At 42.3% G+C, this 22,511-nt stretch overlaps 3 protein-coding genes across 10 annotated transcripts in view; all 3 read right to left on the bottom strand.

Annotated features, from left to right (window-relative positions):
• Window positions 1-621: 621 nt before the first annotated feature.
• Window positions 622-8,101, bottom strand: LOC113122499 (lysosomal-associated transmembrane protein 4B). Its single transcript, XM_026293898.2, has 7 exons — window positions 7,928-8,101; window positions 6,967-7,078; window positions 4,959-5,032; window positions 4,479-4,601; window positions 4,220-4,318; window positions 3,172-3,267; window positions 622-748 (listed from the first exon to the last, which is right to left on the bottom strand). The coding sequence occupies exons 1-7, from the start codon at window positions 8,024-8,026 to the stop codon at window positions 668-670; spliced, it is 684 nt and encodes a 227-aa protein (XP_026149683.1). The 5' UTR covers window positions 8,027-8,101; the 3' UTR covers window positions 622-667.
• A 1,087-nt stretch (window positions 8,102-9,188) lies between these two features.
• Window positions 9,189-16,001, bottom strand: LOC113122634 (protein LYRIC-like). Of its 2 annotated transcripts, none has more exons than XM_026294112.2 (13): window positions 15,355-16,001; window positions 15,040-15,162; window positions 14,124-14,205; window positions 13,664-13,837; window positions 13,228-13,278; window positions 12,945-13,085; window positions 12,050-12,130; window positions 11,887-11,955; window positions 11,614-11,759; window positions 11,151-11,270; window positions 10,922-11,023; window positions 10,610-10,736; window positions 9,189-10,140 (listed from the first exon to the last, which is right to left on the bottom strand). In XM_026294112.2, the coding sequence occupies exons 1-13, from the start codon at window positions 15,682-15,684 to the stop codon at window positions 10,076-10,078; spliced, it is 1,611 nt and encodes a 536-aa protein (XP_026149897.1). In that variant the 5' UTR covers window positions 15,685-16,001; the 3' UTR covers window positions 9,189-10,075. The 2 variants fall into 2 exon arrangements, with proteins under 2 accessions (XP_026149897.1, XP_026149898.1); XM_026294113.2 differs by having other exon boundaries at window positions 11,151-11,267.
• A 983-nt stretch (window positions 16,002-16,984) lies between these two features.
• The window catches only part of ubr5 (ubiquitin protein ligase E3 component n-recognin 5), a 29,062-nt gene continuing 23,535 nt past the window's right edge, over window positions 16,985-22,511 (bottom strand). For 2 of the 7 annotated variants that reach the window (XM_026293194.2, XM_026293193.2), the window contains exons 44-58: window positions 22,341-22,490; window positions 21,773-21,990; window positions 21,318-21,438; window positions 20,791-21,163; window positions 20,546-20,633; window positions 20,313-20,457; window positions 19,990-20,120; window positions 19,737-19,797; window positions 19,396-19,577; window positions 19,161-19,245; window positions 18,909-19,064; window positions 18,434-18,547; window positions 18,184-18,328; window positions 17,971-18,056; window positions 17,534-17,746 (exon numbers count right to left, since the gene is read on the bottom strand). In XM_026293194.2, coding sequence (XP_026148979.1) covers window positions 17,534-17,746; window positions 17,971-18,056; window positions 18,184-18,328; window positions 18,434-18,547; window positions 18,909-19,064; window positions 19,161-19,245; window positions 19,396-19,577; window positions 19,737-19,797; window positions 19,990-20,120; window positions 20,313-20,457; window positions 20,546-20,633; window positions 20,791-21,163; window positions 21,318-21,438; window positions 21,773-21,990; window positions 22,341-22,490 — 2,268 coding nt within the window. Of the gene's footprint in view, window positions 17,747-17,970; window positions 18,057-18,183; window positions 18,329-18,433; window positions 18,548-18,908; window positions 19,065-19,160; window positions 19,246-19,395; window positions 19,578-19,736; window positions 19,798-19,989; window positions 20,121-20,312; window positions 20,458-20,545; window positions 20,634-20,790; window positions 21,164-21,317; window positions 21,439-21,772; window positions 21,991-22,340; window positions 22,491-22,511 lie in introns of all 7 variants that reach the window. The other 5 variants (XM_026293190.2, XM_026293192.2, XM_026293195.2 and 2 more) reach the window with 5 other exon arrangements.

The raw sequence follows: 22,511 nt of genomic DNA, 5'->3' as shown, positions 1-22,511 counted from the left end.
CTGCAGTCGAGTAGAAGAGTAAAACCATGTGATGTGTTTTACACTCGATTGCTCGTGGATCATGTCAGAATACAGGCAGATGGATTCCTTTGGAAAAACCTCCAGTCAAGGTGACACGAGTCTATAAACGTGCTCCATCAGAGAGAACATCATGAATGATCGTGATCCAGCCCTGACCACGAGCACCGACACGACAAACAGCAAACATGCGTTGACTCTTAAATAAATTTGTTAAATATGTATAACAAAGTCACAAGTCACAAATACACAGAGCATAAATAGAGTTCATAAAAATATATATCTATATAACTTTCTAATACTTTCTTATGTTTCTTCACTCAGATTCTAATACATTAAACCTCACAATGTCTCTGAATTTATAGTAATGGAGACAGAAAGGATACTTGGGTAAAGGAAGAATATGAGTTCACCAATGAATAACAGGAAGAGGTGAGAGGTCACTGTGGCAGTAGTAGTGTGTGCGTGTGTGTGTGTGTGTGTGTGTGTGTGTGTGTGTGAGATGACTTTGTATGTGGCAATGTGGCAGTACATATGTGAGTGTACTGTGTGAAGTTACAACACCCATCATATTACATCACACTGGAGAGGCAATGTGGAGCATACATTTTACTGGGGTTTTATTAACAGCAGCTTCCTGGGAATGTTTTCATGCTGTAGCGGTGGTGTAGGATGGAGGAGCCTGCTTTGGCGGGACACCGACGCTGTCGTCATATGGTGGTAGCAGCACCTGGAGATAAAGAAGAAAGAAGAGAAAAAAAACTGTTTTTCCTTGGTGTGAGTCTTTCATTACATTTTGCAAATGAGCAGGTAGCATTCAAAATCAAAAGCATCCAAATCATAGTGCAATATAACGATAGTACTGGGAATGTCTGGGCATGTTTTTTGCTAAAGTTGCATAATATTACAACCAGCCTTGATTCAATTCCAAACAAAAGAATTAAATTCCAAAAACAGGATTTTGGATTAAGTGAAATATCTGAAAGCACAGAGCAAAGAAATGGCACAAAGCCACATTTGAATTCTTAATAAACAGGCTAAACTGCAGGCTTGAACCAAATATGATATGTAAATGAAGAAAGACAGATCATGTATTTTGATCTGATGATGGCGCTCCAATAGTAGTTGAAGAATTGTCAATATCAGTCATGGAAAATGTCAATGGATCATTAGGAATGACTGGACAATATGTCATGACAATCCATCAGCGATACAGTGGGTACGGAAAGTATTCAGACCCCTTTAAATTTTTCACTCTTTGTGTTATTGCAGCCATTTGCCAAAATCAAAAAAGTTCATTTTATTTCTCATTAATGTACACTCAGCACCCCATCTTGACAGAAAAAAACAGAAATGTAGAAATTTTTGCAAATTTATTAAAAAAGAAAAACTGCATCACGTGCATCAGTCTGATTGTTCTGTCCAGATGTTTCTGCTCAGTGTTCTGTTCTGTGCAGATCCAGAAAGGTCTCACTGTGAGGAAAACCACACTGATAAACTGACAGGATATTATAAAAGATCTTTGATATTTCCCCACAGGTTTACACTCCCAAAAGCAGAAATGTGTCAGTGAAAAACTGACCTGTTCACGTGTCTACAAACATTTCCTTCCAACATGTGTGAATCTCTGCTCTTTCTCAGCGTTAACAGAGAATTAAAGCTGATGTGTGGAGTCTCAGCGTGTTAGCTGGGACTCAACGCCCAGAGGTTTTAACACAGGGGTTACAGCAACACCATGGTCATCTGTGTCTCCCATGGTTTTGAACAATGAACCATGGGGCAGCCATTGACACACACTTAACTAAGCCATGTGGATCTTTTATGAAGGACATTGACATCAAATAATCAACAACTTTTAATGCCTCCGCTGGAGCTCTAATCAAATGTGTCTGGTTACACTGTTTACACTATGTAGGTGAGGCTAACATTGGGAAATAAAACAGGCATTTTTCACTAATGATGTTAGTGAGTTAGAGAGTGGCCTCCTGTTTCTTTCTTTATAGTTCAGGGTTTACATGCATCAGAACGTGTGGAGGTTTTTGGGGTCTGTATAAACCCTAAACACAAAAAAATAGGTTTCTCAAAAATACCCCTGAAGCCCAAGATATACAGGGTCAAATATCAATCTGAATGGAGCCAGTTATTAACAGCTCCTTATGCTGAAGACGTAAACGTTCTCACAGCTTAACTGCATTTTGTGAGAGTCAAAACAAAGTCATTAGTATTTTTTCAATTCAATTTTTCTTCTCCCTGCTGTTAAAACAGCAGCAGTCACAGGACCAAATCTGGGCAACAGGACCCAGACAGTACCGCCAGATACAGCTGCTCACTTACTGTACTACTGCAGCTGGGCTCCAGACACCATTGTAATGGCTTTGCCAGCATGGAGCCTCATCCTTCCCTTCCAGATCTGTTCATCCATCTGTGCTACCATATTGTAGAAAGAGCTGCTTCAACAGCCTAACTTTATACTTCCTTCCTCTCTTCAGCATGATGGCTTTACAGATTCCAACTGGGCTGAGCATAGGAAACCTACACAGCTTTGTGTTTGCACTCTGACGACTGTTGATCTCGGCACAAAGATGTAAGCAACAGCTCAGTGGAAAATGTGATCAGTGTTCACACAGGTGGTCTGGCTGAGAAAATACAATAAAAGAAATCTATTTTTTGACCAGGTTTGTTTAACTGTGGTGCCACTTCTCAGAAAACAGCTGAAGAGCTAAGCTGAGCATAGACTCAGCACAATGTGCATGTCACCCGTTGGATTCTTTGACTCACACAGTAAGGTTAGGATAGTAAAAATAGTAAAAAATAGTAAATAGTAGTAAAAATAATTTTAAAAAAAAACAAACTTTCCTCTTCCTTATTACCACTGACCAGCAGAACAGACTGTGTGTTGTACTGGGCAGGTGGTTCTGGGTGGGGATGTGTATGGGGTTAGGGGAAAGAAAATAGTCCCTGACAAAACGCATTACTGTTTGAACAAACTTTTCAAAAGCAGGTAATAATTTACTGAGCCTATTGAAATAAAAGTAATGTGTGAGAATTATTCAAAGATTTACTGTTGAGTCATGTTGCTGATTTTCAGTCTTTTCACTGGATTTGTCAAAACTACAGGCCACAGCGCAGTAAAGATCATCGGAAGTGACTTACTGTGGTGTCATTGGTCGTAACATAGAGCAGGATTTCAGAAGTGCCTTGGCCAGTCACATATCTGTAGCAGTTCCACACACATGCTATAAGGTAGGCCTGATGTCAAGAGGAAAGAGAACACAAACAAACATCACATGCCTGAAGTGCATAATACAGAATATCCAGTGTCATCTATCAGTAACAATCGGTGTTATTTAATGTTAATGAATGAATTATCCAATACCTCTGTCTCAATATATTTGTCTTCATGCAACATATGGCTGGTATTTACAGTATTTGAATTCTATATCTAAAAACAATAGGTTTTAAACAAAGCTCCTGCACTATGGCAGTTTCAAGAAAACATTCTTATAAAAAGAAATTGCACCCAGGTGTTTCAAAACATAAACAGGTCACCTACTTCCCTGGGAATTCATTTCTACAATGACTTTTTTGCATACAGAAAGTTGCAGAATACACCATGAGAACATGCACATCAGGTCTTATAGTACATAAGAGGCGTTCTTGTCCAAGACTACGTTCCTACTCAAAGAAACTCTCATTTACACTGAGGAATACACATAATAATCTATTTCCTCGCTTGCTGAATTCAGACTCTTTTTGTCAGGTTCGATGTGAGGATTACTCTACATGGCTTCAGAGTAACAAATATCATGTTCCTGATCTGCTATCCAGAAATCATCAGGCACTCAGTCAGCACTCAAGCCTGCCACTGGAACTTCCCGGCCAAACACAACACCATCTGCTACAGCCATCCTCCAGTGTGGGCGCTCTTAGCTCTGTAGTAACACAAGCTAAAGAGCTACTGTAAAGCTCTGACAGCTCAGCTACTGTAACTGCCCCCTGAAGAACCTGCAGAGATCAATTAGCTGACAAACCTGGGCATGGATCCTCTGTAGTTGCACTATACAGTACCCCATTCACATTAGCAAGAATATACAGCTATGCTTCGAGGCTGTGGTGCTTTAAACTGCATGTTAAATGAGTCTGGCAGGTCTGCAAAGAACTATAACTGCTGCACAATCTAAGGAGAAAAAGTGTAAATAACCTTGAAGCCAAGAATACAGCCGATGAAGAGCAGCACAACCAAGACCAGGCATACATTACTGAGAGCAGCAATCTCCTCTTTGTAGGGGAAGTTCTCAGGCTGTACAGGAGGCAGAAAAACAACAGTCAGGAAACAGCAAAACAGTTCATTTGTGACTGAAGGAGAGGCACATCTCACTACATACTGACTGACAAAAAAAAAAAAATCTTTGTGAACTCACAGGAGTTAGATGTCAAGAGACTTCACTGAGGTTTCTTACCAGTTGCTGCAAGTAGTCCTGTACCGTGTTGGGGTAAACCACGATGCTGACAGCGACCAGACTGTTGAGAGCGAAATCAAAAATCTGGTAGCAGAAAAATGGGATGATCCAGGCGGCACGTAGCTGAAACAAGAGATATTTATTTTAGGCTGATATATTTATCTCAGAGCGGAGAATAGAGCAGAACTCTTTAACAGGGTGGACGCAATTCAAACTTCAACTGGGTCACAAGGAGATTACATGTGGGTTTAAAATAATAACAGGAGGGGATGGTGCTTGGATTGGTTGTGTTTTCAACAATTCAGAAAAGTATGTAGTGTAGGTGTGTACAGCAGCAGATTTCTAACAGCAACAGTTGGAAAACCATTTATGTTGCAGAAACCCAACACTCAGTGCTTCTCAAATTTCTAACTTGACAGGACATTCAGTCTTAATCAGCAGCATGTACGAACAGAAAAACCTAATCCATCATTAGTTTACCTTGTATGCACCATATGTTGCCATCCCACATATAAGAATCATCAGTAGAGAGATCGCTGAGGCGATGCACATGTCTGAAACGGCAAGAAAAGCAAAGTTAGACAAACAAACCGTACCGTCTATTTCAGTCAGTAAGGTCACTTTGGTCACTTTGGTCGAGGTGCATTCAATTCCAAATCCCATTTCTGAAAATGTTCACAACATCATGTTCAGATTGTGTTTAGAAAATAAATGACATGCTGCATCTGTCAACCAGACAAGGATTTAACTTCTATTCCATGATTCATTTCATGTCAGCCTGACCTCACGTCAACTCAGCGTAACACAACTAATCACTCTGTTACGTAAGTATGGAAACCAAGCAAAATAGTTTAGCAGATAAACACTTCTATATCCTTCCACCCATTAAAATGCATAACATATGCAGTATATTATTAAGTTACAAAACATTGTTGCAATCCTGAGATACAAATGTATCTATAATCTATAATAAATTTATACGAAAGACCATATGAACCGGGATTCAAACTTCTTTTTTTGAGATTGTGACTACAAGGCCAGCCCCCTGAGGGAATAACTGAGCTAAGGTAGGTTTTATTTTACCACTGCAGCCCTGCATTTATTTAGTAATTAAATAGTAGCAAAAAAACAATACATCATGTTTGTCAAGTTACTTTCTAACCAGATGGAGGGACAGAGGTTTAGAAAGAAGGCAGCAACTCTCACTTCACCTCGTCAAATCAGGGCTTTCAAATCTGCTGAAGCTGCCACACAATCCCACTTCCCTCATCTGATCGTTGCTCTTTGGTCCAGGTTTAACGTGGAAACGGTTCCAGAGATAGGTCTGACAGGGCTGTAAACACAGCTACTGCAAATAATGTTCTTACAGCAGTGACGTTTCTGTTTGTCCTCATCACAACATGTTTAAGTCCAGTACCATCACCTCAGCCATAAAGGTTTCTGAAAAGGTTTACTGGTCTGCTGCATTTGAGAGGAGTTCAAACATCTAAAGTTATTGGCTGCTCCCTCCCCTCTTAAAGTCTTCGCTTTAGAAAGTTCAGCTTTACCGAACAGCCTTAAACACAGTTAAGAGGCAATTCTCACCCAGAAGCTCCTTTCTGAGGAACTGCCCTGAGGTTATTCGACTGTTGAACGCTGAACCTCTGCCACTTTAAGCCACATTTTGCCTTTTTATCAGTGGTTTGAGTATTTTTAACATGTTAAGTTGCATGTCTTAATGGATATTTTAAGACTGAACTTATCTTTAACATTTGTGTATGATTTTATTTGCAGTATTTTGCGTTACATATTTTCATGACTGTGCTGCTGTGATACGCACGTCCCTCACAAACTGGTTGTAATGGGGGTAGAGTTAACTCCAAAGTGAACAATGTCACAGTGCTCTTGTTACTGCCAGCAGAAGCCATTCTGTGTGTGTGTGTGTGTGTTTCTAATGCGGGGGTGGCAGAGGCTGGCCCAGTCTGCAGTAATGGATCACAGGACGCCCTAATCCCCTGGAACTAGGACAATACAGTCATTCCCAGTGAGAGGCCACCAGCAGCATATGCTGTGGCCCACCTCTACTCACACTCTGCACCTGATCTGTTATTAAAAAGGCTTTACAAATGCTATGGGGGTTTGAGTTAAAAAGAAGTGCTAACCACTGTCCAGACAAATGTCTGAGGTGCCTCTAACAACACAGTAAATCATTCTATTAACCAGCCGACAGCCCAGTTGAGCCTGTCGCACCGCAGACAGACGTTAAGTCATCTGTCATGGTCAATTTAAGGAGAGCTGGGCTCAGACAGAACAGAAACAATACAGGAATCAATGGAGTTTTCTCACACAGTGCAACCAAGCTGTTTACCTGACATAATGTAATAACATGCTATAAATTCAGAAAATATATTAAAATACTAAATTCTTAGATTCCCACTGGTGTCTCTGGTAGTCTGCTAAGCTGGTTTAGACTACATGCTTTGGGGATCTGGACTTCTGGGCTACTTACTCGCATCATCCATGACATCCAGGTCATTAGCCAACTCTGCGCTGGTCAGGTGGTACTGCTCAGGATCACTGAGCGCCGTGAGCAAGATGAGTAAGACCACGGCATTGATGAGCTTAGGGTGAGAGGACATATGAGCAGATAAAGGCAAGAGTATGAGCAGGAGATAGTAGAACAGGAGAATGGAAAAGTGCAGAAGCTGAATGTTTTCCTTTACGTTCTGCTCTGGAAACCTGTCACATGACACGTAATGGACCTCCATCTGTAATCTTAATAAGCTGTGGAATGAAAACTCTTTATGCCCCTTAGATTTTAATAAGCAGTGACTGCACAAACCTAACATGACCATTTAACCCTTATCTTAGAGATAGGAAGTGACATATTGTCACACATATATAGGCTCGGACTTTAGGCAGATGACTCGTACTTTCCCCCTTGTTCAGGTGAATATAATAGGCACAAAAGCTGCAACCTGAAGAGGCCCACTGCTAATTTATTCATAGGGAGCAGAGAGAGGATTTTTCCACAAGTGGTTTTTAGTTTAGTTAACCCTCTCCTGTCTATTCAGGTAAACAGACCTGGCAACTCATTCATCTTCCATAGTAAGATTTAATAACAGACAATCCAAAGTAGTACAATCATTTGAAAACACATTATGAATTATTTCTAAACTGAAATGTTCCCATTTTAAGTAGAACAGAAGGAAAACCCACCTAAAACTGAGAATGACCTGTTTTACTTACAGATGCCTTACTCTAAAAGTACCTCAGTAACTTAAAGTACACAAACTGCTAGTAAGAATTTTTCAGAAAACCCTTTTCTAAAAGTAAGGATTTGAGTGGTAATATTGTTGCAGTACATTACAATCCCCAGCGTAATGTTAGTGCTGCATACGGCATAAATCCTCTCAGATGCTGGACGTCTGCACGGAAGCAGGGAGTGACAGCCGACAGGCGGTGCTCACCATGTACCAGACGCCCAAGATGATGGTTCCTGTACGGACATGGCAACACAGGCAGCAGCTCGTGGAGTGCCAGCGGTCCCACGGGGAGATCACCATCATCGTGTGTTTCAAATCACGCCAGCATCTACACACAGTGTCTGTTTGTGAAGGACCAAAGTCCGCTCTCCAAACAACCTCCGCCAGGGGCCCACGCACAGGATCCAAACGGCTGTGACCTGCCAGCTCCTCATCACCGGGAGCAGCTTACCGGAGCGTCAAACGACCGGCAGGTACACACGTAGCTTCCGGTTACACAATAAAAGCCCTAATCGACTTGTGTTGACAAAGTGTAGTTGTAGCTATTTATTGCTGTCAGATATTTTCTAAGTTCGTTTTTTGGTCTACAAAACGAAAAGCAATTGTTAAATTGTACACAATTTATTCGCCCTATTGAGTCAAACACTTGTCAGTTTCTGCCAGTCTGATAAATAGTTCAGCCTGCTTCTAATATTATTGTAAAATATTTGCAGTTTGATATAGCCTATATAATGTGTATGATTTGTTTACGCGGATACGTATATAATAGATGTCACTAGAAAATGAAAAATGTAAGCCTACTACATTCCTGAACATATGAACATAATATAATTTGACTCCAAGGCATACAGTGCATCTGTTGTTACCATTAGTTTTATACGGTTTTGACTTATGTACACAATGGAACTCCGCTTAATTGTTGAACATTAAGCTTTTATTTTGACCTTGCTTCCGGTGGCGCTCTGATGAATTCTGCGCGCTTGACAGCAGGATAAAGACTCATTTGATCCTCCTGCTGCTGATAAACAGAGCGTGTGTCAGACTAGACAGGCTCAAATCCGATGATATAACGTCTAATTTCCAGAAAGGTGCTGACTGGGGGCTTAAATTAAACATGAATCTGGAAGTTACAGCTCTTCTCTTTACACGTCACTGCAGTATTGTTTTCTCACTCCCTTTAGAAGTACTGGAGTACTTCAAGGCCTTTTGTATTTCACACATTCACTTTTGTTGTCCAGACATCAAGCACTTATTGTCTTTTCCGGTTTCCCCATAGAGTTATGCTGTGTTGGAGCCTGAAGATTTGTATTTACTAAGACAGACAGCTCATATAAGCCAGTCTGATCTGATAGCTGAACTTTTAGAGCAACTCCATTATTCATCATCATCATCATCATCATCATCCTGCCAATCACTGTGGAGTATTGTGTTACTGACCTAACAGTTTATGATGAAGAAGTCCACATATAGAAAAACTGGCCTTTATTTAGTCTTTTTACATATGGCTTTAGCTTTTCTTTCATTACAAACAAGTTTTACAAAAAGGTTCTGAAGACTTCCGAATCAACCACTGGTGGGGGGGAAAAAAAAAAAAGAAAAAAAAAAATGAAGAGGTCATTGCAATGATACATCTAAGATCAAAAGGTCCCAACATAGCTGCGGCCACAGAACGGATAGTAAAAACAGCAACAGTGGTCTCAACATACGACATCAGACGAGGGACAGACCAGACGGACTGATAAAATGTTGGAGTCACACATAATGAAGCAAAATACAGCCATAATTCTCTCCTTTCCTTCGTTAGGTCACAACGTTATGCCGTGTTAAGCAACTGACATGAAATTAACACAACCCCACAGCTCTTTTCACCCAGCATCATGGCTCTCACCTGTCAGAGAGAGAAACTGCAGCCTCGGCCTGTTGACTCATGGCCCAGTATTGTGTGACCTGATGCACGGTGACTGTTTTCATCCTCTACACAGTGAACTCCAGCCATAAGCCATCACAAAATCGATTCCCTAAACATGATCGGTATTTTCTACATGTCTAATCACTATAATACAGATCCTTCACTTTCAGTTATTTGATTCAGTGGAATTAGAAGACACAATCAGTATCAAATGCATACTTAAAAAATCATTAACACCGCGTTACATTAGATTGCACTGCATCTAGATTCAGTTTTCAATGACCCACCGACTGACACTTGAAAAAAAAAAAAAAAAAAATCATTTTCGTTTTCCAGACAGGTTTTAAGTCCATCAGAGACTTTACTTCAAAGTTCTTGTCACAAAAAGGTGTTGCATAAACAGGATATGTAGTCTTTTGCATACAGAAGTCTGGACTCTCGTTTCATGTCTCTCTCCGCGCCTTCTTCTTCTTTGCTGGTTTGGGCGCTTGGTTCTCGTCAGGTTTTTCTGTGAAGGGGGAGGTTAGTCGTACAGTTAACATGATTCAGTTTTCACAACAAGCTGCTTCCCCACAAGGAGAGTCACATGGCTTTGGCTGGCACTAAAAGCAAGTTTCATATTTTTATCTGTGAACTAGGTACAAGTGTTAATAATCATGTCAGCTAGTGAGATGAATGTTGAGTATATATATCTGGGTATATGCAGTAACACACAGGGAGTGTCAGTGATGTGACATTTCATTAAATGGAATTGAGTAGATGACTGGTCTGGAAAGGGAAACGGAGGACGGCCAGCATGTCAAAGAACTACACACAAGTTTGCACTGTAATTTCCTTTTTTCTATTTATGCTCTATAATTGTAACTAAACCTGAAATTACAATTTTAGTCAAGACGGTCGTAATTAGTTTCCACCAAATGATTCAGTGCCAGTGTGAGGTGGTGTTAGCTTTACAGCAGACAGTCTGGTGTGCTTACTTTGCTGTGTTGGAGCAGGAAGGGTGTTCTGCTTGGCAGTGGGCTCTCCATCAGTTGGCTTCTGTGGCACTTGTGTGACAGGGGGTTTCTGAGGAGTGATGTCCCTCACTGACCGTTCCACTCTTGCCTAAAGGAAAAGCACGGCGCAGTTAGTTTTGCTAATTGGTCGTTGGCGCCAAGCAAATTCACTGTGCAATCAAGGGCAAGGTACCAAACAATGAAAACGTATGTGTCTGTTATTAAGCTGGAGAGTTTAACGTGTATCATGGCTAAACAGTGAAAAGAAGTTTAGATGTCATAGGTTGTGCGAACCTCGGCAGCAGCTGTTTTGACTGGCTGGATGGCTGCAGTATTCTCCTGGACGGGTGGCTGCTTCTTCGCTGAGGGTGCTACCTCCTTCTTCGGCTCCTCGCCCTTTATCAGACACAGCAACGTATACTGAGCTCACGTTCAGCAGTCTTGTGAATTCAATGTTCAGACTGAATTTGATGGACCCATAGGACAAGTTCATATGCGTGTCTTTTTCCTCACTAGCAGTTACCTGGCCGGTTGCTCCATCCTCTTCTGCAGCTTTCTTCTTCTTCTTTTTCTTCTTTTTCGTTTTAGCTGCTCCATCAGCAGCGGTCTCTGCTTTGTCCTTTTCAACCTCATCATCATCCTCCTGAGCAGCACAAATGGATAGGATACAACTCAAAGAGAAAGTAGGGAACAGACATAATTTTGAAACAGGGCAAGACCAGTTAAAGTAGTGAATATCTGAACAACTGAGGTTTACAGAAACTGCCACAAATGGGATAAAGGGACAGTTCTGCATGTTGTAGCGCAGATTTAAAAATTCCCAAGTGACCACCATCTGGTGGTCACTTCAGAAATAACACTGGAGCACAGTAATTACATGGCCCCAGGCAGGTGAAAAATCAGGTCAGCTGCCCTGGGGCCCAAGCTTACAAGTCATCAATTTCTGGGTACCAGGTTACTCCCATAATACTTAGTTTTGTACTTACAGTAGCTCTGCTCAGCAGATTAACTTTGGCAGGCTCAGGGAGGGGCTGCTCCTGAGTGGGAGGGGGCTCAGGAGTTGGCTCTTCATAGTTGCCCCAGGCTTCAGAGGGGGCATTCCAGTCAGAGCTGGGGTCAACTGAGGCACCATCTGGAAAAAGACACAGGCCACCAGAAAACAGAAGTGTAAAAAAAAGGAGCCAGAAGTAGAAACTGGCAGTAAAACTGAACAGAGCAGTAAGAAGAGACATAGAGAGAGGAAGATCGATGATCCTTACTGAGCCCAGACCACTCGTCATCCACTCTGGGCTGCTTGGGCCACGACAGGTTGCTCACAGACTGGGGCTCTGCAAGAGACAACACAGTGACTCCACCTGGCAGGCAGAAGGGATCTTTTTTCAGTACAGATGGTGTCGACACATTACTTTATTGAAAACTTACCAGCAGTACTCCCTCCCAGTCCACTGAAAGACAGTTTCATCTCTGTTGTGGTCACCCTTCTGTCATTCACAGTCCATGAGTCTGAAACACCCGTTTCACAGACACTAGTGTCACTACTCATAACAATTAGCTCTGGCTCAACAGAAAACAGTCAGGCAGGACTAAAGCTTGATACAGTTTCAATCAGTTAACTTTGCAGGTGAGATCAGTTCCAGTTCCTGTAATGTTACATGTCTTCGTATATTACTGGATTATTATAATTTATGTTGATGCATGTGTTGCTGTTGGATAAAGGCAAGGCACTTTCCACTACTGAAATAATTTGGCAGCTATACCACATAGTAATTTGGGATCTGAAGATGGTCTGGTGAGCCTGTACCTCCTAGTCTGCAGGTTTAGATGGCCATGAAGGTGCTGTTCTTGAAAAGATATTCTGTTGGGGGCAATCCAGAGTTCACCTGTAGAGATTCTAAGTTCACGCTCAGGCCTTATGATGTCCTTATGCCCTGCATACACACTGAGAGCCCTACATGATTATATTAAAATCAAAGTGCCTTTAGGTCTGAGCAGCTGTTTGTTCTACAGGCCATAAAGATGGAAACCTACAACCCCCAAGCTGGGGCTCCCTGCTCATCGCACCACACTGACAAACCAGGATCACACAATAAGTAACCTCAAGTTTTAAAACAGCAGCTAAAAACTAAACTGAACAGGGATCCCATCTGATCTATTCACTAAGGTGAACCTTAGCATCACTACCTGTGACAGAGCAGCTGACAGACAAGTTATTGGGCATTAACTGCTTTGTGAAATGCTACAAAGCTTTGAAATGTTTCGCCAACACATGAGGGGTGCAACAACCGACAGTTACGTGGTAGAGAGGAAACATTTTTACCCTCAATCTCTGCTCTCCACAGCGACGCTGCTTCCCTACTGGCTGTCCAGGGGCCTGTCTTCGGAGGACCGCTGACAGCAGGAACCTTGACTGCCATGTTGCTCACACCGGCATGCACCGCTGCCACCTCGCTGCTGTTAACTAGAGAAACACCAAGTACACACAGATCAGTTCTGGATCTCCCCAGTAAAACATATGACTTCTGATAAACTGTTTCATAAAGGAAAGCTGTTAGTGCTTTATTAATCAGGCATTGGTTTAAACATTAGCTGCTGGTCATTACCTTGAGATACAGCAGCTTCCACCTTCTCTGCCTTCACCTTTATGGCCTCGGCTGTAAAAGCAGATAGAAAGGTTGATAAATGCCAGGAACGCCGGCACTGGGAAGTTGTTTTTGAAGACGGCACATACACAAACACAGCTGTGACACTTAGAGGAAAACTCACTCGAGACTTAGTTCAGCTCCCATAGAGCCTGTATTTATAGTGTGTCCTCTCAACCAGAGACCAGACACATGTGGCAACAACAACTTGCACAGAAACAATATACAGATCTCTCTAGGTGCCAAATGAGGTTGTTGATGAAACTGGTCCAGAGGTTTTTGTTCTTTGTGAGCATATAAGCAAGGTTTAAAATAAATAAATGAATAACTTGCTAAACACCTTCACTCTCTTCAGCTGTAAAACTTCTCAAATGCAAATCAACACGATCAAACCCACCTTTCTTTTTCTTCTGGGCGGCAGGTGCCGGGGCTGCAGAGGCCTTGTAGGGCTCCGAGGCCACACTCACAGGTGTCTCCCCTCGTCCAGGACTAGCTGAACCATCGCTGGAATTTTTGTCCTTCTTGCGTTGCTCGCGCTTCTCCTTGTTGCTGACCTTGGTTTCCCAAGTGCCTGGAAAGTAAAATTGCAAGAGCAGTGTAGAATTAGCTGCAAAAGGGGTTTGTTGTGGGATTACTGAGGAAATGTGGTCTGGATTAGCAGGATGAAGGAATGAATGGAGACTGTCACATATAAGTCCTGCAGACTGCTCCTATGTTACTACAGTGAGTGAGATATAAATCATGCTTTTGAGTCATTACAAAATCAGTGCAGAAGTTATTCTCTGTGTCGTTCAACAAAATAAAAGTCTCTACAAATATGACCAAAACAACTTAAAGATGTGGTTCATAATATTCACCTTCTTCTGGTTCTTTGCCATATGTAGTGACTGTCTTTGTCTCCTTTGCTGCCTGTTTGGCCTTCTTCTTGGACTTCTTCACCTGGAAAAGGAGTAACCATGAGCAAAATATATAAGAACAGCAGATCCTGGAATTGTGAAACTAGATGGCATTAAAAAGGGGAAGGGTTACAGTGTAGTTAATATGCAGCACATATGATTCCATGTGCAAGAACAGGAACCGGGCAAGGGCCTTCATGCTGACTGAACCATGGGACAGTCAACCAAATCTGCATGCTGCAGCCCTCCAGTCTATTTATAAGTGAAACTACACCCACTGCCTAACACTCCCTCAATCTTTTACACATCCTTTCCATAAGCACTATTTTTTCATCTCTTGGTGTTTGCACAAGATATATCCTGACTCCAGCACCTTTAGGACCTCACACTGTGTTCTTGTGTGGTACCCACAGGGGGATATTAAACAAAGGGTTTGCACTTTGTGCTGTTCTTAGCCACGAGTTACGTTATGCTCTGGGATTGTGCTGCATCTGCAAGTTAAAGGCTGTAACCTAACACTGGCAGCTGGTCTGGTTGCATCATCGCAGTGTGACAGTGGGAAAACGTGGTACTTTCTCAGCTCCTTTTTAACTAAGAAGACCCCAGACATAACGCTGTGATAGTATTTTGGTATAACCACTACAACTGCACAAAGATGTAACAGTCACAATAAATCATGTGGTGTGTGTGTGTGTCCACATGTCTTTATATGCTGTGTAGACACTTTTTTTCTCTTATGCCATTCTTGTGAGGACATTTGGCCCCAAACTTAAAATGTTTTTTTTTTTTTAGGGATAAGGCTTGCTTATAGAGTTAGGTTATAGTGAGACATGACTGTGTGTGTGTGTGTGTGTAAGCTGCCGTTGGTGCGAGTTACCTCTGCAGCCTTTTCAGGCTTGACCTGTAGTGGCGGCGGCGACTGATGATGTGGCACTCTCTCTTCAGACACTGGGGCTGCTTCCTGCGGCTCAGCTACAGCTCTGCCATTAGCCTGGGCTTTCTAAGCGAAAATGTGAACATGAGATGTGTCGACGTTACGTTACAGCGGCCAATAAATAACACCACCGAGTCCAGCATAGCCAGGTCGTTAGCTATAATGATAGCTTCAGCTGTCAGCGGAGGTGTTAGCATGTAGCTAGGCCGGCTAAGGCTGAGGTTCAGGGTGTAACTCGGATTGGTTTCGTTTACGCACCTTGTCTGCTTTCTTCTTCTTTTTCTTCGGCTCTTCGGATCTGAACGCTTTATTGGCACCTCGCTTCACTTCGATACCGTCGTCCGCAGGGCGTACAGCGGGTCTTTTCTTGAAAAGAGCCCGGCACACCGAGGCCCACAGAGCGACCATCAGCACCAGCCCGCTGCACGCCGCTAAGAGGATCACCCATGACGGAATGAGCTCAGGCTGCAGCCCCAGATCCACGCCGAGCTCGGAGCGCAGCAGCCCCAGGCCTTTAGACAACAGCTCAGTCACACGGTCTGTAAGCAGCTTGACCTGCTGAGAGGCCGCGTCCTGCCACTGCTCCATTCGTACCGTTTTTCAGACAACACAAGGATGAGTCACGCTTTGCTCGGCGTCTGCCAGCCGCGCTAGCTGCAGTGCTAGCTAAAAATAAAGGAGCGAGTTCGACATGATGGAAGACAGCAAATGTATCCCCCCTTCCTCCTCCAACATCGGCCTACTCACACAGCTAGCTAGCTAAATCCAATCCAAGTTAGCTAACATTAGCTAGCGCCTGTGATCGTGTGATAATCCGCTGCCATTAGCTGGTCACCACCGTGGACCCGCTGTGGCCGCGAGTGAAGCGGGTTAACCTCATATGGTGCCGTTTTCACTGAAGAAGAAAGAAGAACGGTGCCTTCACTGACGCTTGTACACTAGAGATATCAGGCCTAAAATCGCGACTTTATTGAGCAGTCTGTGGTGTGTGTGTTGCTTTTTAGCAGCTGTTATTTTAAATACAAAATATTGTAATATGTTGTCGGCAGATTGAAGAGGATGACGATGCTGAGGACATAGCGGTCCTTTATTTGCCACTAGTTGTCCATCTTAAATGACCGGGTGGCCGATATTCCGTTTGTCAGAGTAACATGAAGGCATCAAATGGGTGGGGCCAATATTTCTTGCATGCTGATTGGCCAAAACCGGTTTAAAAATGTGTCCAGTTCACTTTAACCACCAAGATTGTTCTGGGTATTTCGACAAATGCATGAAGAAACAGTATTACATTTCCTGTCATTGCCATTTTTCCGAGAACACAGATATATTTAGCTGAACTTCATTTTTTAAGACTTTCCTCCTACATGTTTTTTATAATGCAAATATACATTTCCTTGCTCAACAAATCCAATGCACAGTGGTAAAAACTGAGGTATTAAAACACTTGAACTAAGGAGTCATGAGCTTGGGATATATTAAATAGCTTCTAACAAAGGAGATAAACTTGTAGAACGAGTATAATAAAGCTCAGCACTAGAAACAAAACCAACCAGTGCATATTATGCTGATTCAGAATTTAAACTGCTTTTTATACTTGACAGAAACTCATCTGAGACACCAACATAAGCTATTAAGTTTGTGCTACTTTCAATGTTCCATAACCTTTTCTTAGAGAATTTCTATTTACACTAAGTTTTTATTTGAAAATGACTTGTGTTTGGTACAGTGATTAAATTGGATGAACTGTACATTGATTCTCAAAATATTTTGTAATTGTATTCAAAACATAAGAACCTAGAATCAAGGATTTTCATTAAAAGGTACCTCCCAAAATGCCTAGTGTATACAAAGCAAATATTTTTTTCAGTAATCACTAAGATCAAGCAACGTATTTGCATCCAAGTTTATTTTGAAATTCCCTACTCCCCCTGTACAAGAAAAAAAGGACTTTCCACAAAGGCAGCAGTGAACTGTCAGTGATAGTACTTCTCTAGGGAAGGAAAACCTTATAATCACAGTGCGTCTTTTCTTCTTTTAAATAATTATACTGCTGTCATCTTTGGCTGGGTTTCGGCAGACAGCTTTCTGTCAAACCAAATTCCTGGGAAGCAAAGGTTGTAGCCAATAGAGCAGAGCTGTGGGCTGCGGACATTTTACAGTGCCAATGCAGGAATGTTCTGGACTCTATATCTCTTCTTCATTAACACAAAAAAACAAAAAAAAAAAAACAATAAAAATTGAAATAAAAATAACAAGCCGTTTGTGTTCACAACACAAACTTTTTTTTTTTTACCACCTGGGGAGATTGACAGTATGTTGAATTTCATAAAATTGTATAGACAAAAAATAAATCTACAAAAATGGAGCTAGGTAAATATTACACAACAGTAAACAGGTTTTTCTTTTTTTTCCTTTTTTAAAGTCTTCTTTTAAACCTCTACACAAAACCAAAGTTCTTGGTCTTGATGGCTAGCAGGAGTTTCTGTTTGAGTATCTGTTTTGAAGAATAGAGTGGCACGTAGAGACGTGAGATGCAAGTATTGGCTGTGGGGAGGTGCTGGTCATCAGGAGGTCGGATGGTGATGGAAGGCATCGGCTGGAAACCCTCCTCGCTGGCTGGTAGAGATGGGCTGGAGGTCCAGAAGTACACCTGAGGACGAGTAAAACAGTTCTGTTAGACACCAGTGGATTTCATTGCAGCTGGAAGTTTCTAAATTTGAAGTACTTGCTTGTGTGTTATAAGGACAAGTATATTTTACTACATAAAGAGTGTTTTTTGCCATCTCCCTCAGAACAGATCAAGTATTTAATCATTCTGCCAATTATAATGTATCTCCAACTGAAATAGATTTAAAGATGGAAAGACAGACTTACCAGATCTTGCCTCTCAGTCATACTCATTTTCTCCACAATGGACCAAAACCAGCGTTTAAACTGCAGTAGCTTGTCTGCATTTTCCCCTGTTGGATTAAGATGAGTCTTTGCTCAGTGTATTGCATGAAAATGTACAACACTAAATCACAGGATCAAACACAGGAAGTAGAGACAGGACAGGAAAACGAAGAGGTGCAAATAGAGCAGTTGTACCAGATTCATCATTGAAGGAAGTGAAGCTGATCAGCATCTGGACGTTGACTTCTCCACAGCCATTGACCAACAGCCTGAAGTCCTCAGCTGTCAAGTCCTCCAGGGCGTTTTTAGGAAGCACATCCAGCAAACCCTTCCTCATTGCCTAAGAAACAACCGACAGAATCCACATTTTGGGTGAAGACACGTTTTGGTGAGAGACAACACATTTGTCTGTGTTCAAACAGACACCACCTGAATTGAAGCTTACATTGAGAGGCTGCTCAGCCACCACCAGCATTCTGTGCTCAGCATACTTCCTCACGTACTCGTACACATTGAGGGGAGTTACTGGCATGTTGACTCCACCGGACAGAAGTTCCACCTGAACCACAAAGAATAAGGTGACTAATAATCACTGTTTAAGGAAAACATTTCAGAATACATGATGGGGCATCTGTTGTTTTGATTCTGAATTTTTACTGAAGTCTTAAAGATTGCTGAAGAATTTCAGATATTTTTTTTTTTCCTTTTCTGTAGAAACATTTACTGTGCACTTACATCAATGTACCATGTAGCTTTGTACTAGATCAATTCAAATTTCCACCTTCTCAGCAGAGCTTGTTGCAATGCTCTTAGCTCAGTGTGTTTATTTAAAATAATAATTACAATTTTTTTTTGTCTGACCTAAAAAGATGTAGCAGGAATTTGTGAATATTCAGTGCTAAAACAGTGTAGTCCATTACCTGTCCAGCTCCTTCCTCTTTGCAGAGGTCAATGGCAAAGGCCAGGTCCATGGCAGCAAATACTGCATCTGCTTCACCTGTCTGCGAATGGCGGATGAGCTGCCGCAGGCTTTCATACATGACTGGGTCAAAGAATGCAAAGTCATGCCAGTTCACCTGTAGCAACAAACAGGCACTTTTAGCAACTTCACTCTGAAAAAGACCAACAGGAGCAGTTGCAAAACACAGATTATAAAAAACTATTTTTCTTACCTTCCTCCCAAGCAGCACTTTAATGACATGTCTGTTCAATGTGATTGGACAGAGTTCATTCTGCAGCAGACATAACCCCAATATTCTGGAAAAAAAAAAAAACATTTTTCATATTTTACCCAAGTATTAATGTCCTTACCTTATCTCTGTCCGTTTCTTAAGACTGTGGGGAAATCTTGTTTCTATTGATGATAAATATAGTTGTCCAGTTCGACAAAACTACTCAATTCATTACCTGCCGATGTTCCTGAAGCAGTTAAGCCTGGCCTCTGTGTTCTTGCCAGGCCGTGGTGAGTAGAAGCCTCGTTTGCCAGGTTGGTAGAAGAGAGGTGCGTTGTCGTCCCCATCGTCTGGGTCATCCAGCTCCATGTCCACCACGCTGCGGGTTGAACCATGACGCTTACGGTTTTCCTGCTGCTACAACCACATAAAAAAAGAGGCAGGGCTGTGTTAAACATAAATATTTTTTTGTGACTTGTGAAAAAACCTTTATATGCCAAATTAGCCCCGATGTCTAACTGTTAGAAATGAAATAACTCCCCATAGTAAAAAGCAAAACAGAAATAGTGAGTTTACTTGTGCTTTCTCTGGAGCCTCCAGGAGACCTAGATCCAATATACTGTCAGCACCATTTTCCCTGAAAGACAAACAGGTGAATTTACTTAACTTGTCACAAAGCAGTGTGGGAATATCCACAACTTTCTGTTCTACTGCTTCCAACGTCTGTACAAAGTTACATTTGATATGATACAACACCTATGTGGTTCATTAGAGTGGGAAAAACATTAGCATCTGTGGCTTGTGACGGCATCTATGACTGCTATTTCACCTTCCATGTGCGATGAGAAGCTCCATAGCCTCCTCTACTCTGGCTCTGAGAGAATCCTCACTGGCCAGCAGCAGCAGCAGCTGTGCCGGAGACAGCTCCAGCAACATGCCTGTGATTTTACTGGCAAACGCCTGAGGAGACATAAACAGCTGGTTTAAGTACAGTTAAGCGAACTTACTAAATACAGACACGAAGGCATTCAACCAAATGCAAAAATAGAACAAGCCTGTCAGTAAGCAAAGAAATTATCATGCAGTTCTACCCATTAGCTGAAAAGATCAGGTTGGATAACAGAGATTTAACAGATGCAGATGTTCGTTTACCGGCTGCATTGCGTGAACACGTGGATAGAGCCTTTCGCCTAGGGCTTGTCTGTGTGCCGGCAGGGGGTCAGGCTCATCACTGGGGTTGCCCTCTGATGAAGGCCTGAAAGGCCTTGTGTCTATGGACAGTTGCCTCCTTGAATCTCTGTGTAAGATACACACACAGGTTTACCTCACACAGCCTAGACTCTTCTAAAATATATAAAAGGGTAATACATTGAGCTCAAGCTTACCTGTCTCGGTCTCTCCGAGATCCCGCTCGAAGCCCTCCGCTTCTCCTCTCCCTCTCCCGGTCTCTGTTTCTCAAGCGCTGCATTAAATCTACACAAACACACAAATCATAACACAAATTCACTTGTGTGTCATTTTATTATGTAAACAATTTTTTTTTCATTCATGTGATTTCAGAATAACAAAAGTTCCACTGAATGTAATATTAAAAGCAAAAGTATACTGTAGTTTCTATGTATTGTCATACTTGAATTGTAATCGTGATGACACGTACTGCTGGCCTGCATGCCCTTGCTGACACTCTGAACACAGTCCAGGTTGGGCAGTTTGTCATTGGACAGGAGGGCCAGGGCGATTGCTGTGTAGAAACTACGGGCCACGCCGCTGCCCTCGCCCGGCTCATCTTTGAATGTGACCTTCACCCGGTGTACGGCCATTGGTGTGGTTGTGCAGCGCCTGCCAAAGTGCGTATTTAGCTGACGCATGGTCTGCTGTATTAGCTGGTCTCGATCCCGGTCCACCTCCAGGGCCAGGTCACGGGACTGCAGGTTCCTCAGCTTCTCCATCTCCCGACGGAACTTTGATTCCTTTACCTCAAAGCCACCGAGCTCTGTGAGAATCTGTGATAAAAAAAAATGAAGAGTGAAACTATTCTTAACCTCCACATCACATTTAGTTGAAAAATAATGAACTTTTATAAAAGGCATAAGTAAGGCTAACACAGAAACAACTGCTGCTTTAATCAGGTTAAATGGACACCAAGATTAAACATACAGATCCAGGCTCAGCTCCCACATCCTCCATGAAAACACGACCAAAGAGCTCCAGTGACAGACGCCAGCGGCCTAATAGCATGTCATGTGAGATCATCATCCCCATGAAACTACAGTGGGGCCTGGACAGACAAAGGAAACAACACTCGGCATTCCAAAACTATTTTAACAGTGAATTTAACCATAACAGCACATTACAACAAATGTACAACTTCTTGAACATTAGGCTTTAGGCTTTGTGGATAATTCTGCATAAATTACAAGTTAGACTCCCTCCACTGTTTGTGTAATATATAGCAATTCATACTAAGACTTGCTTCTTAATTTTAATATGACAATACAAACAATGTTTCTGAAAAACTCAGACAGCAAACCATTTCTGGCATTTGTATTTATATTTGAGGACAGTTTCCGCTGCAACTCCAGCTAACTCTAAGGTATAGATCAGATGCTCACCTGAACGATGGGAGAGGAGGTCCATCGCTCTCAGTGAGGCCGATTTCAGCGAGCAGGCTGCTCTTCAGCTGGGCAGCAAGATCGTGGGGTGAAGGGCCTGGTTTTGAAGCCTCCAAGTCCTGGTCTGCCAGGGACTGATTCTCAGTGCTCCGCTGGCCAGTCTCCATACTCATAACATTCTTCAAGTTGGCTGAGTACGACATCTTGGTTGGCAGGATCTGTTCAGTGTGGTTCACAGTTGCTCTTAGTAATGTGAACAATTATTTGACTTCAGATGATGGCAGTGTGATGATGAAAGAATGGAAATAGGACACAGAACACAGGCTATGTTCCAATATCCACAATGAAATGGCTGTGTGAGCAGAAAGACTATCCAACATCCATTATTATCTTCTATCTATTATTACCAATGCATCCAAAAGCAGTGGCAATAATGAACAGGAAATGATGAATTCTGGATAGTTTTTACAGACTTTTATTTAAAAGCTACACTTCTGTGGTGTTTGTTATGTGTAGATATTAGAACACAGCTGCCAGCGTGTTTGTCCAGTGGAAAGAGGTGGTATACCTGGGAGGGGGAGGGTAGAGAGGAGCCCATGTTTACCTCCAGGCAGTTCCTGTCCATGCTTGCCTCAGCCAGGCCTTTGGTTGCCATGTAAGAGGAGGAGTACAAGCCCTGAGAGGGACGACCGAACAGATCCTCCTTCCTGGCATTAGGCTGTGAGAGGAATAATAAAAT

The sequence above is a fragment of the Mastacembelus armatus genome, chromosome 16 (assembly GCF_900324485.2).
Source record: "Mastacembelus armatus chromosome 16, fMasArm1.2, whole genome shotgun sequence".
NCBI lineage: Eukaryota > Metazoa > Chordata > Actinopteri > Synbranchiformes > Mastacembelidae > Mastacembelus > Mastacembelus armatus.
This window is presented reverse-complemented; position numbering and strand designations above follow the sequence as displayed.